Source organism: Eurytemora carolleeae, unplaced genomic scaffold (genome assembly GCF_000591075.1).
Source record: "Eurytemora carolleeae unplaced genomic scaffold, Eaff_2.0 scaffold665, whole genome shotgun sequence".
Taxonomy (NCBI): domain Eukaryota; kingdom Metazoa; phylum Arthropoda; class Copepoda; order Calanoida; family Temoridae; genus Eurytemora; species Eurytemora carolleeae.
Window position 1 is genome coordinate 88562 of NW_019396555.1, and position 15470 is coordinate 104031.

General features: G+C 34.6%; 1 protein-coding gene across 8 annotated transcripts in view; it reads left to right on the forward strand.

Moving 5' to 3' along the window:
• The window catches only part of LOC111705423 (E3 SUMO-protein ligase PIAS4-like), a 22667-nt gene extending 8483 nt beyond the window's left edge, over positions 1-14184 (forward strand). For all 8 annotated transcript variants that reach the window (XM_023477977.1, XM_023477970.1, XM_023477976.1 and 5 more), the window contains 9 exons: positions 284-470; positions 944-1257; positions 2204-2322; positions 2818-2893; positions 8720-8900; positions 9274-9410; positions 9800-9900; positions 10710-10857; positions 11863-14184. In XM_023477977.1, the coding sequence (XP_023333745.1) occupies positions 317-470; positions 944-1257; positions 2204-2322; positions 2818-2893; positions 8720-8900; positions 9274-9410; positions 9800-9900; positions 10710-10857; positions 11863-12684 (2052 nt within the window). In that variant the 5' untranslated portion in view covers positions 284-316 and the 3' untranslated portion in view covers positions 12685-14184. The remainder of the gene's footprint in view (positions 1-283; positions 471-943; positions 1258-2203; positions 2323-2817; positions 2894-8719; positions 8901-9273; positions 9411-9799; positions 9901-10709; positions 10858-11862) is intronic.
• Positions 14185-15470: the final 1286 nt, after the last annotated feature.

Sequence of the window (15470 nt, forward strand, 5' to 3'; positions counted from 1 at the left end):
GGTGACATGTTCCGGAAATATTATCTATTATATCTATTAAAAATAAAAAATTATTTAACTCAAATAATAATAGGAGCAAACTTGAGATTTTCAGGCTCCTCTGGGATATCGTTGTGTTCAGATTAGTCGCGTATTTGTTAAATATTTTCTGTTTAATACTACGAATCTTAAATATATACGTAAATCACATTTGAGTCAGACAGTCCTCTTTCTATTTGAGGGTTTTATAGGGGGGGATGAAAGTGAATTTTTGAGAAAAAAATTATTAATCTATTTATTTTAGTGTGGTGGTGTGACAAAGGAGCATTACAAACAGATGGTTCAGCTTGATGAATCAAATATAGAAATACAGTGGCACTGTCCCCCTTGTGACCTGGCCAACCCGACCAACGGGAAATCTGCAGTGCAACGGAATAATATTGAGAAACAGAAAGAGTTGTCTACTCCCGTTAAAGTCACTAAAGAAACAGGTAAAATTGGATCAAATACATTTTTTTTTGATTAAGTGTAACCCAAAACTGTGGAAAAGGAAGACGATTTTCAGCAGTTTTTTGTGCGTTTTATGGAAATAGTTCCCACTAGATAATGAACTTATAAAGTGAAATGGGTGTAACACTATACAATGTTTATTGGACTATTTAAACCTATAACTATAGCTTAACAGTCATCTTCCTTTTCCACAGTTTTTTTTTGTACCACTGTATTAAATCTATTGCTTTGTTTTAAAATTCATAAATGATAATTTTTCATGTGAAGTTGCAAAATACATTATCTTATTTTTTATGCACAATCTTAATTTTTTATCAATGCATCAATGAAAACATGTTCAAATGACAAAAAGATTAAGGTTTTTTTTTGTATTAAAGACTCATAAAACTATGGAATAGGAAAAAGGTATTAGTTTAAACAGTCAAATAAAGATAAAACACAGTGATTTTTTCAGATTCGGCAATATCAACTTCTCATATACCACGGCCGGGCCCAACTCCTCCTTTAGTCCAACCCACTTCCTACCACCCCGCGGCTAGAACACCCTCCAGCCCCGCCACCAGGCATATCGCAAGTCCCGCCGCCCGTCCGCAACCTCGGGCAATGCCCCCAACCACCGGAAAGATGGCAGTAACACAAAACGGCGGTTCTAAATCGGCGGCTGGCCGATTATCCTTTCCCGACTGTAAGATCAGAGACCTGCCGTTCTTCCCTTCCAAATCCACGCTTCTCAGACCTTGCAATCTTACTCCTAAAGATTCTTCCATGGTAATTTTATTGAAAAATATTAATATACAAGCTGGTAATTTTATTGAAAAATATTAATATACAGCTGGTAATTTTATTGAAAAATATGAATATACAAGCTGGTAATTTTAATGAAAAATATTAATATACAAGCTGGTAATTTTATTGAAAAATATTAATTTACAAGCTGGTAATTTTATTGAAAAATATTAATTTACAAGCTGGTAATTTTATTGAAAAATATTAACATACAAGCTGGTAATTTTATTGAAAAATATTAATTTACAAGCTGGTAATTTTATTGAAAAATATTAACATACAAGCTGGTAATTTTATTGAAAAATATTAATTTACAAGCTGGTAATTTTATTGAAAAATATTAATTTACAAGCTGGTAATTTTATTGAAAAATATTAATATACAGTTTGTAGTTTTATTGAAAAATATTAATATACAAGCTGGTAATTTTATTGAAAAATATTAATATACAAGTTGGTAATTTTTCGTTATCTCACATTGAATATTTTGACACTATCATTAATTATTGAGTATTGTGTATGGTAAATATGTAATTTCTTCTAATATTAATTTCTTGTCGTTTCCCTAAATATTCGATATTACATTTTAAAAAAAAATTTTCGATGAACTCAGGCGCCCCCCCCCCCCTCGGCCTCCCAAAATAAAGGAATTATTAGAATTAACAATTTCAAGAATACCTCTTTGCCATAACCATCTAAAATGTACACTCCAGGAGAAATGCGTACATGAATGAGCCACTCCAGGAGAAATGCGTACATGACGATAATTTACGCATCTTAACATCGAACACTTGTGTATATCGTTATCAAAGTTCTAGGGGGCCGGTTAAGTTTAAAAATAATATAAACAAGAAATATCAGCTGATAAAATTCTTCATTAAATCCGACTAAATAACGGAAATACAATGATTGATTGATTGATTTTAAAGGAGATTCAGCAGCAGAACCTGGCGTTCTACTTGACACAGGAGCAGGCCAATATGGTCAACAACGGTAGGAAGGTTGAGACGAACGGGATGGTGGTTTATAAGATGCACATTTTACTCAGGTAAGTCCTTTTCCTTGATCTAATAAAAAATCTCCAAACGCCAGTAAAGTCCAGTTTTTGAGAGGGTTGGGGTAATTTTAAATAATTTCCCGGCAACAAACTCTTTAAGTTATACAAATAAACAAGACAGTGATTATTAACTAAGATTGACAAGATTATTTCAAGTTTATTTTACGAGGCTTTTTTCTATTTTAACTTTTGATTCTGCAGCTTTATCTGTGAGCATTTTCTCTTTGTACAATATAAAACAATAACAAAAAAAGTCGAATTTAATAATATTTTTTCGTTCTTTTTCAAAATTTTACAAAAATCAAAATCTTGAGATACAAATTTTTGTAATTTTGAGCATCCATAAGCCTTCTCTGAGGTCATGTGAGGTTCCACACAAAATTTTGGCCCGATCAGTTAAGTCGTTTCGATGTTAATTAGACACAAACAGACAGACAGTCAATCAAAGTGTATATATAAACGATTTTATTATTATTTTAACTTAAGGTTTACAAAGATGTCCCCTGATGGAGTTCATGATGATGATTTTCCTAAAAATGTTTGTCTAAAAGTGAACAATAAAGTAAGTATCACGAACAACACTTTCCCGGATTTTATTTATCAACTTTGGGGGATTTAGTGTTTCCTCTAGAAGCTGAATTTTTGAACTTCAAGTCTTCTCTTGGCTAATATTCTTCCGGGTTGAAACCCTAGGTTTTTGTTCTTGGTTGAGTTAGGTTTGGTTTGGAGTCTTGATATTTCTCCAGAACCTTGGGATAACAGCATACATATTTTTTGAGGAAACTTGTCTGTAATTATTTTTTAAAAGAAAAAGGTCCAGATTTACTGATATGTTATAATATTTATAATTATTTGAAAAAAAAATTTTACCAGTATTTTTAAAGTTGGTAACATACTGCCCCTAAATTAGGTAAAATTAGAGAAATTAAATTTTATACTAAGGAAAGTAAAATTCAGAGTACATTAATAATTACTGTTTTTCCGCTAGCGCCACTATCCGACTAGCGACTAGAAAAGGAACTTCATTAAACTGTACAAGAAAATGCCCGAAAATGTAAAAGCAAACTATATATTACATGAAAGTAATGTTCATTTTACCTGATCTATATTTTGTAGAATATTTTTATCATCTGATCGATGATATTTGACGAATGTTGGATTGTACTGGTTGTATCCGGTGATGGATCCGGTAAAGGGATTCCTGGTGACAAGGGTATATATTTCGTTGAAAAATCACGTTTTTTCTTTTCCACAAACTTAAGTTTTTAACTCAATGGTTAAAATAATGAACTTTTTAGCTAAAAGAATTAAAAGTTAGGAAAACTGTCCAGTAGATGTACCATTTTTAATCTTCCAATTTAGGATTTAACATCTGTTACCAATATAAAATATATATTATATCTAGCCATGCCTTGTGGTGGTTGGGGTAAATAAACCAGGTCGAGGTGTACTAGCACCATGCCCAGGTTCCTCATTGGGATCGTGCAGTCGAAGTGGAGCTAAATATTCAGAAAATATAACAATAAAATTAGAAGGCCAGGATAATCTAAACGTGAGAATCACCTTCCCCCCCCCCCCCCCCCCCCCCTCTCCTTAATAGAAAACTAAACCTTTATAATGAAAGTAACGAAACCTCGTACATATTTTGTAAGCATTTAAAAACCTTTAAAACTTATATTTTAATTAACATTCAGCAATTTATGAATAAAATCAGATACAAGAAACCTATCAGTGAATTCCTAGAAATCAATGCTGAATACCTCAATTAAATTTTAAAAAATTTTAAAATCACCAGTTTCCAGTTCAATATTGGTAACGGAAAACATTGTTATCGTTTCATGAAATTTACATACTTACAAAATTCACATTTGTAGTTTAGAGGAGGGAAAAGAAAGCCCCCCCTCCCCTCTCAATTCATTAAGCAACTCTACTGAAAGATCAGTACAACAAATCGCCAAGTTACAACTATCCTGTATTTAGTTTTTTTTAAACCAAGACAGACAGTACTTTGAATTTTTTGCCATTTTTAAAGCTTGAATAAGGGCTTAGGCTATTTATTTGTCTTTTCTATACTTTTTTCACATAAAACGTATTAATTTAAAAGCTCTTTTTTCTTCAAATCTGAATCTTTTTTCTTATTATACTTAAAGCGGTGACTCTCTTATTCTGGGGTTATCTCAGGAGAACTGTGAAATTTCGTAAAATTCACTTTCTCTTTGTCTTCATTAGTAAATCAAATAGAATAAAATTTGTAAGCATTGAATTACTTTTAATACTTTACCTCCAGGGTAGAGAAGGAAAAAGAATATAACAAAAAGTGGCACGCAGACATCCAAACTAAAATAATATCAGGTTTTTAGATTCCTACTGGATCCCTTTTAAACCTTTTACCTGAGGAAACTATCGTCGTTTCTCTGTCATAGAAACAGATACGGACGATTTCAATCTATATTATTTATCCACTTATTAAATGCGAGAAATCGTAATTATCTTGCTCATTCTTACTCATTCTTACTCAAATAAAGGTTAGTGCCCAGAATCCGAATCCGTTGGATCCGCAAGATGTTGGGCTTCCCGGATCAAATATATCAATAAATAAAAAATAAATCATATCAAAAAAACTTTTACTCTCAAACCCAAAATTTGAACTACTGAAAAAAAAATTTCTGAATAATTCGACAGTTTCAGCATAAAACTTAGCGACAAAGGACCTCACTAGTCTCCTGGAGTTTGTAATAACTCTTTTAATAATAGAGATAAATGGTGCTAACTTTGCACCTATATTCTTTTAATCCTTAAGGGGCATAAAAAAATTTCAAATTTTTTTTTTCTTGATCAGGGGCGTAGAAAGGGGGGTATTTGGCCCAAAACAGGTATTTAAGTCAAAAACTAAGAAAATAATAATTTTAGATTATTTTAAACCATACTATCCTTTAGGAAGTGTCTTCAATAGCTAAAAGATCCAAAATGAACCATTTTTATCTAAAATTACTATTTTCTCAGTTTTTGACTAATGAAATCCAAGAGGGGGGTGTTAGTGATATTGGATTTCAAGGCGCCCCTGTTGATAAAAATGGTTCATTTTGGATCTTTAAGCTATTGAGGACACTTCCTAAAGGATAGTATGGTTTAAAATAATCTAAAATTACTATTTTCTTAGTTTTTGACTAATGAAATACAAGAGGGGGGTTTTCAGTGATATTGGATTTCTAGGCGCCCCTGTTGATAAAAATGGTTCATTTTTAGAATTTTACTTGCCTTTTTTATTTAATTTTGCATTATTGGCACTGATTCCTCTTCATTTTTCAGGAGTCTGATGTGGATCAAAGGACCCCCCTGACTGTTGGCTTTTTAGCCCCTGAACCATACAGGGCTCCTCCTGCAAGCTGAATCTGTCCTTGTTAGGCTATTTTCTCATGGTCTAATATTCTGTCAGACCTAAAATCTTGAAAACAATAATGATACATCGGCAAAAAAATATTTATATATATAAATACCTGTTTTGGGCCAAATACCCCCCTTTCTACGCCCCTGATCAAGAAAAAAAAAATTTGAAATTTTGTTATGCCCCTTATGGATTAAAAGAATATAGGTGCAAAGTTAGCACCATTTATCTCTATTATTACAAGAGTTATTACAAACTCCAGGAGACTAGTGAGGTCCTTTGAAAATTCTGCTTTGTGAAAAAAAAATGCTGTAAATCTTGAAAGAAATTACCTGGATCCGGATCCATCTTTTTCTATTGTGCGGATCCAGGATCCGGATCAAAATTAAATGGATTCTTAGCACTGATGGAAGCTACGTCGAAAAGTTGTACCTTAAAGGATAATTAGGATCCGTCTTCAAATATCCGCTCAACAAGTTGTTCGCCTAGGCATACAAACAATGATAAGATTTTCAATAGAAAATATCCCAGAACTAAAGTTTTTGTATCTTTTCTTGAAATATCAACACCCACCTCTTTTTCAAAATAATTTTTACGTTTTTTAGGGTTTTATTTGCTGACTTGGGGAAATAGATGAATTTTGAAGTACCAATACAAACAAGTTTTAAGAAACGTTGATTTTTTAATGTAATTTTTTTGCATTTCTGCTGAAAGAACGCAAACTTAAAAAAGGTTTTATCGCTATTAAATAACTTTTGGGATTACTGAAATGAAAGTTCCACATTGGGTTCCCTTTCAGATTTAAGCTTGATTTAATTTGATTTGATCAAATGTATTGTATTTCAGTCACATGTTTCATGCTTCCTTCTAAAGATACTAAAACAGACCCCCCCCCCTTCCCAATTATTTTCTTTCAAATAAACACCATAAAGCATGATTATTTTAATTTTTCAAAATTGAAAAGAGAAGAATAGATTAAAAATGTTAATTTTTTACCTCTCCTAACACTCCTTGAGTCTTTAATTCTTGTTTTGCTCCGAAATCTAGAGTGTAGATGTCCCAAAGCAAACATTTTAAAGTCAACATGGTTCTAAAATGTCCTCTTTTATTCAATTAACAAAGAAATAACTTTGTCTCAAATTCATTCTTGTTATCACTCAAACTATTATGTATCAAAATATGGAGAATACCCATTAAAAACTCACCCAGAATCAGTGCTTAGGATCCATTTAATTCTGATGCGGATCCGGATCCTGGATCCGCACTGGAAAAATTGGATCCAGGTTATTTCCATAAAATTTACTAAATTTTTTTAACAATGCAGAGTTTTCAAATAGTCTTTTTTCGCTTATTTTTATGCTTAAACTTGATGAACCATTCAGAAATCAGGACATTTTTATAATCTGTCTTTTTTCAAAAGTTCAGATTTGGGGTTTGAGAGTAAATTTTGTGTTTGGCAGTTTTTTATTGATATTTTGCCCCGTGGATCTGCATTTTTTTGCGGATCCGGATCCAGGAAGCCAAAATCTTGCAGATCCAACGGATCCGGATCCTAAGCATAGCCCAGAATCCTAAATAAATGCAGATCCTGTTATTCTGTACTTTTTGTGTTTTGCCGAAAATCCGCAACATTTTTACTTTAAAAAGACTAAAACTGATAGGTTGACCCCTCGACCATTAGACATAGCAGAAACACGTTGAATGAAATCGTGATTAACGGAACTAATGAGATGTTCAAAGCTCTCAAAAATTTAAGTTGATTATTATCACTTCAACTTACATGAGATTATGTCGGGGCCTTGGGTTTTTAACTAAAAAATCGGTATAAATCTACTATGTTTTAATGCAGTGTTTCGGATCCGGATCCGGTCGGATCCGTATCATTTGGTCGGATCCGGATCCGGATCCGTATCAGGAAACGTTGATATGGATCCGGGTAGCGCCAAAAATTAACCAAAACCATGGAATAAACCAATCAAAATGGTTCGTAAATGTATTATTTACATGACGAAAATTTTTCAAAATTTTCTTTAATAATTTAATGTTTACATTTATATAATAGTAATGACGACATTTTTAACTTTAGGATTACTATGGTTTATAAATTATAACCTTGCATAACATTTAATAGGGAAAATCCGATTCACAGAATCAAAAGTTACCTCGGATCCGGATCCGGATCCATCATCACGGATGCGGATCCGCGGATCCGGATCCGGATCCGAATCAAAATGATATGGATCCGAAACACTGTTTAAATGAGACGTTGTTGGTACGGGTGTCTACATACTGAGCATTAATATTTAAAAAAGACTATTTATACAATACCCGGACATCTGGAAAAAAATAATAAAATATTTTTTGAATAAAATTTTTTTTTTCTGCTCCATTTTTTGAGGATGTATTCTAGTTAGGGGTCGAATATTGTGTGAGATATAACAACCCTGAAAAGATATGTGGAAGTATGCAGTCCTGGGTTGTGTTTAAACAGTGTGAAATCTATCAGATCTACCGAGATATACTCTGTATTGAATAGTATACTTCCTCACCAGTATTATGTCCAACAATCTCTCTTGTAATCTTATATTCCCGGTTCAAAATCTTTGTTGCATCATCATTTTAAAACCATCTGTGTTTGTAATCAATAAACCTCTAATCCGATCAGCCAATCGGGCCCACATTGTGAAAACCCCGGTGAAGTAAACATAGATAACCATAATAATAATATAGAAGTATGTAATATTAGCAGAAGTGCCAGGCGTTGCCCATGGAATTTTTTTTTTTAAATTTGATTTTTAAGAAATAAAAATGTCGAATTTTTGTTTAGTCTATGCTGCTCCCCAGGCACTTATGGGTTCCCTCAAAACTTATTTAACCTATTCGGTCCAGTTATACATAAATACAAGTATATATACATGAGCGAAGAGCTTTATTATATAGATTTAGAATAGTAATTTTATTCAAAATTTTTAGTTGCAACATTTTTGACGATTTTCTTTTTAGATCTGTCCCCTGCCGAATCCTAAACCGGTTCCGGCCAACCGACCGAATATGGAGGCTAAGCGGCCGCCGAAACCATTAATAGTGACCTCGTTGTGTAAACTGAACACTAAGTCCTGCTTAAACCAAATCAGTATTACGTGGACACCTTCAGATTCTCTTCACACTGTTTCCATATACTTAGGTAATTGTAAAATAAAAAAGATACTTTGATTTGTTTTACCAATTTTCAGTTTTCATTTGTTGACTTTTCAATAAGATTGATTGATTGATCGATTTTCACGTAAGTTGGTTGTATTTGACTTATTGATTGATCTTAACGTCGGTTGGTTGTATTTGACGTATTGATTGATTGAGTGCACTATTCAAGTTAATTCATTTTTGATCATTGATTGATTGATTGATTGATTGATTGATTAATTGATTGATATATTCATTATTTTATAAACAAACTGTCTTCTTTCAAAATAACTTTGTTTGCATTGGTTGGTTGGTTGGCCTTGATTGTTTCATCGATTGATTGATTGATTGATTGATTGATTGACATGGTTATTTAGTTGAGAAACTGTCCCCTAGTGATCTGCTTGTGTTCCTGAAGGCCCGAGGGCAACGAGATCCTGAGATAACCAAAGCTTTGATTAGATCTAAACTCGAGGATAAGGATTCAGACGAGATTGCAACCACGTCCTGCAAGGTTAGGAAAACAGGGTTGGATGTATTTAGAATCCCTGAGGGGGGGGGGGGGATTCGAAGTTTGCCTCCCCCCCTTTTTTGGATGTTTTTATCCTTAAATTTGTTAATTTATTTTCGATAACACGCGATAAGACCCCTCCGCGCTAATATTAAAGAGAACTGTTGAAGATGGGAAAGGGAAAATGATTTTTCTAGAAAAATATACTTATTTCTTTTTGGTATTCGGAGGGGGGGGGGGGGTTGGATCCCCTCTGAAAATAATAGTTTTCAGTCTTCAAGAGGGAATGGCTTAGCACCAATAGCCCCTTCCCCCCGTGTATATTGTATACGCCTCTTGTTATGACTTTTTTCTATAATTATCATCTCCATTGTTCTATTTATTTTGTCTAGGTTACTATGGCGTGTCCGTTAGGAATGGCGCGTATGACCTATCCTGCGCGATCCTCTACATGTGATCATCTACAGTGCTTCGACGTGGACACCTACTTACGGTAAACTACAAAGAGAACCAGAAAACTCTGAAATAGGAGAAGACGACTTTACAGCAATACTTTAGTTTATTTGATCTTGTTACAAATCAAATGTTTTAATTAACACTTCTTAAATCATTAAGTGAAATGTGTCTGTTTACACTGCACAATTGCTATGTCCCATGCTCATTGGACTATTTCAAGTCAAAACTTTCGTCGTCTTCCTATTTCAAAGTTTTCTGGTCATCTTTGTAGTACTTTTAAAACATTCAGATTCACAAGGATTTTGAGTTCTGAAGGCTTCCTAAAATGTTAATTTATCCTGAAATATGTCTGCAATCTGAAATATTTCTTTCTTAAAATGTTTCTTTTTCCTGAATTGTTTTTCTTTTTCCTGGAATGTTTCTTTATCCTAAAATGTTTCTTTTTCCTGAAATGTTTCTTTATCTTGAAATATTTCTTTATCCTGAAATATTTCTTTATCTTGAAATGTTTCTTTTTCCTGATTTCTTTTTCTTTTTCCTGAAATGTTTCTTATTTCTGAATTCTTTTTCTTTTTCCTGAAATGTTTCCTTATCCTGAATTTGAAATGTTTCTTTAGATCCTGTAATGTTTCTTTATCCTGAAATGCTTTTAAATATAAAATGTATTTTTTTATACCGAATTGTTTCTTTATTCTGAAATATTTCGGAAGCCAAAAATATTTCTTTTTTTCTGAAATATTTTTTCTTAAAATGTTTCTTCAGTCTGAAATAGTAAAATACCCATCCCAACTTCCTGTTAACGCCCCTATGACCTGAAATGGTTAACTTATATTATAAAATGTTCAGGATGAATGAGAAGAAGCCGAAGTGGGTGTGTCCGGTGTGTAATAAGCCCGCCTACTTTGAGAATCTTTTCCTTGACGGATTCTATATTCAGCTCCTTCAGTCACCAAAATTCAGAGCTTTATCCACCAATGATATTGTTCTAAACCAGGTCATTTTAACAGCTAAAAGGGACAGTTCTCTTAATTAATTAAATTTGTAGAGTTCAATGTTTTATTCACAACAAAACCCTTTAACCCTATAGTTAGCTAACAATGAGGAAAATGTCGTGTCGTTAGACAGAAAAATATCAATTTTTCCAATTTTTTTTCTTGTCGTGAAAATTAAAATGGTCTCTATAATTGTTGCCCAGCCACAAAGTTTAAAAGGTATTGTTGTTAATCTGCTACACAATTCTATGTATGCAGAGCTGCGAGCTTGAGAATGGTAGATATCGAAATCAATGCTTGATCTCCTCTTTTTCTTAATCTCAAGATTAAATAATGTTTGTTCTCCTCTTGTTATTAATCTCCAGATTAATTAACCGATCGGGATTAAGAGTCAGAGTCGCGTATCAGAATTCGGAAAATTTGAAATATTGGGCGCCATTTAAGATTACTATTTACAGAAAAAAATCGGTTTTAGATTTTTCTGTACTTTATTCAGAAAAGAGTGGATTAAGCAAGAAATTAAAAGTGTCCACAATGGTTACTTGGATTAAGCAGTCGGGATCAAAGGTATCCCATTCTAAAGTTCCCAGCTCAGGTTCACATAAACTTACATCGATTATTCCATTTTTGTAGTTTTATATATTTTACAGATATATGTTAGTGTTTTATTCCATATCCCAAAAATTTGTTGATTTTCTCCCAATTTTCTCGAAAAATTTTTAATGATTTTGGGAAAGTGAAAAATTTGGAAAAAAATTAAAAACATTTTAATGTCATGAGTCGATATTTTGTATTTAAAATTAATACTCAATTTGTACGAAATATTACTTTTTTTTTACAATTTTATGATTTATAAATTTAACTTCTTTTTGCCCGTCCATTTTTGGTGCTGTTTATTAAGCCAGGTTTCTGTTTTTTGTGCCTGTTTTAAGACACTGTGACAACCCCCCCCCCCCCATTTTTATCCCTGAACAAAACTGAAATGAATAATTTTGTATGTTGTCTAGGATGCTACTTGGGAGCCTGTGATTAGTGAAGGCGTTGGGGTCTCTGACGATAGCGAGGACGAAGGTGATCCTCTAGCGATCAAGTATCCGTTGTCAAGACCAGGTCTTTCCTTGGACGCCGATGTTATACCGATAACGCCGATTGTAGACGCCGACGGCGCTCCAATTATGGCGCAGCTGGCGGATTTACCCATAGCGCCGTTTTCGGCAACCACTGCTGTTAACGGTGAAATCGTCGTAGACAATGTTTTGCCTGTAACGGAAGAGGTTATTCTACCAGAAGACGATTACGTGGATTGGAATTTTTCGGTGAAATTTTTTCAATTTATACGCACGCCGCCGGTAGCCCCCTCCGCGTCAAGTCCAGCTCCAGTAGAGACAGTTGTTCAAGAGACCCCCGCGGACATTCGGTCCGATTCTCCTCCGCCTGTCACTGTCGAACCAATACAAGTTAAACCCGCTGTTAAACCTCGCGGCGGAGCGAAGCCTGTCCGAGGAAGGTCTCGGGGCGGAGGGTCTCGAGTGAAACGTTTCTACGATAGTGACGAACTAGAATATTCTTCTGACGAGCGGAAGAAACCAAAATCCAAGCGGGGCGGAGGAAGGGGCTCACGCGGTGGTCGAGGCGGAGCTGCTAAACCGGCCAAGCGGGGTCGGTATATAGAGAGTTCGGAGGAGGAAGAGAGTGAGACTGAGGAAGAGGTTCTACAGAGATCTGTTCCTGCTTCCACCTCCGCCCGACCTAGTAGGAACTGTAGGAGGAGCACCAACTATGCTGATATAGAGCGCTCTGGTGACGTCCTGGATTACTTTCTAAACTAAGCTTTTAATATTACCGTTCTAGCGTTGATTTCAGATCAACTTCTCGCGCTAATTCTGCTATATGTTCAACTCAAACCTTCATCCTGCTCCATGTACACAGTTCAACACAAACCTTCATCCTGCTCTATGTACACAGTTCAACAAAAACCTTCATCCTGCTTCATGGAGACGTTTCAATACAAACCTTGATCCTGCTTCATGTACACACTTAAACACAAACCTTCATGCTGCTCAATGTACACAGTTCAACACAAACCTTCATCCTGCTCCATGTACACAGTTCAACACAAACCTTCATCCTGCTTCATGGAGACGTTTCAATACAAACCTTGATCCTGCTCCATGTACACAGTTCAACACAAACCTTAATCCTGCTCCATGTGCACGGTTTAACACAAACCTTGATCCTGCTTCATGTTAACGGTTCAATACAAACCTTGATCCTGCTCCATGTGCACGGTTCAATACAAACCCTGATCCTGCTCCATGTAGTTGGTTCAGCACAAACCTTAATCTTGTTCCAGGCAGACGGTTTAACAAAATCCTTGATCCTGCTCCATGCAGCAGTTCAACACAAAACCTTGATCCTGCTCCATGTACACAGTTCAACACAAACCTTGATCCTGCTCCATGTGCACGGTTTAACACAAACCTTGATCCTGCTCCATGTGCACGGTTTAACACAAACCTTGATCCTGCTTCATGTAGTTGGTTCAATACAAACCTTGATCTCCAATGAAGTGCACTGAGCAAATCTGGAGGAAAAACTTCTTCGTAGATAATTAACTGATAACGAATAGTATATTAACGTGATTGCTCCAGACAATGTTGAACTTGAGGTGTGATCTCACTTAGAACTAAGTCCAGATTCAAGATTATTCTTTTTTCTTGAATTCACAACCTTTATTCATAAATTTTTGGTTTCATTTTCCCGGACATTGTTAAATCATTAAATGTAGAAAGTATCAAAAGGATTTCTTCTTAAATCCGAATGAGTTCTGAGTGTCCCGATTTAAACATAACTATCCATCTTTATTCAACAAAAAAATTGAATGTGATAATCTATTTAAGATAAATTGTCTCTTGATCAATAGCCAGAACAATGTAGAGTTGATGGAAGTACTCAATAATCGTAAATGTGAATTCATGAATAATGATAAAAGTCGTTTTCGGTGCGACAACCATATTTATTTTCTTATTTCTCTTCCTGAGAAAAAAGATATCGATAATTTTCAGAGATTAAGATTGAAGACGACTTTTTAATCATTAGTTTTTGAAATCTATGTTTTGGAAAACACCACCTATGAAAGGAGGGCGGGCGTAGATACTTTTTGGAATCCTTATTTCATTGAGATAAATGATTAAAGGCGAGTAATTTCTTTTTGATAAATGTAAATACTAAATTTATTCGTTGAGCCCCGTCGGTCACAATATAAATATATCACCCGTGTTACGCTAATTGTCATTATTTGTGTTAATAAATATATATATCAAATACTTTCATGTTGATAGATGAGAAGTTGGTGGAAAATGAAACAAAATGTCGTCTTTTAAGAGAACATTGTCATGAAATGAACGGGGCCCGAATCGTCCCATCCGTACTTTTTTCTAACATATGACGTCTCCGACTGTGGCCGTCCAAAGTACGGCAAGCAACACGACCCCTCAAGGCAAAAAAGATGGCATAGTAAAATTAGATTATGTGTTGACATCTATACTTTGGGTGATATCTTATGGACAAACTTTAGAGAGTACGGAAACATACAGAGAACGTCCTAATACGCCCGTTAATTTGGGACGATTTGGGCTCTGCAGGTGTAATTTTAAGTGACCCTTCATTTATAGAGTATGCCGGATTCACCACGGTACCCTTTAAATATATTTCTGAGTTAAATGGTGAGAGTATTCCAACTTTGTTGTATTTAAGTCTCATCATCCCTAATGGAAGCATTACATTAGGGTTTTGTTTAAATCATCTTAGTGTTATTCCTCAGTTTCCTGAGAATTTGCAGGTAGGGTTATTATAATGTAAAGCTTTGAATTTTTTATTTTCACAAGATAGTGTAACCCACAATTCGCATGGAGACTTCAGAGACGACAATACGTAATTTATACTGTCTGTTTTCTTATAATCATGATTTTCATGCAACTATAAATATCATCGAACAGGCCGTAAAAATAGGCTATCTTTTAGACACACTCCTGTATGCCGAGTCCATTAGTGCCTGGTCCAATCAGGTTTCAGTCATGTGTTTGTTGTCTATTCTGAACCAATAGAAATAGTATGGTGGTAACATCTATCTCAATATCCAATCAGAGTTATGAATCCTTGAATCGGCGCTATCAGTAAATGGAAATATTTACTTCTACTGAAACTATAGAGGGCAGAGGACTTAATTTTACCTTGGAACCGTCTGATGTAAATAGTTTCAGGTCGTCTTTACAGTCTCATCCTTTGTGCGCAACCCCGTACATAAATCTGAAAGGTTGAACCAATTTCAAACTGGCTTTTTTAAAACAATAGCTTCTCTTACTCTATGTCAGATTTGGACCCCTGAGGTGAAAATACAGGGTTACCCACAAAGAATGCGACTTCAGAGAATTTAAAGAATTTAAACATGTCTCATTTCCTTAATTCATGATTCTCTGCCTGCAAAATTGTTACAGTTTTTGCCAAATAATCATAGAAGCCATTAAAGGAAGAAGACATGAATTTAACCTTAGGGTTTCAGGTCGTCTACAGTCTCATTCTTCTGGGTAACCCTGTATATGCAAAAAAATGATTG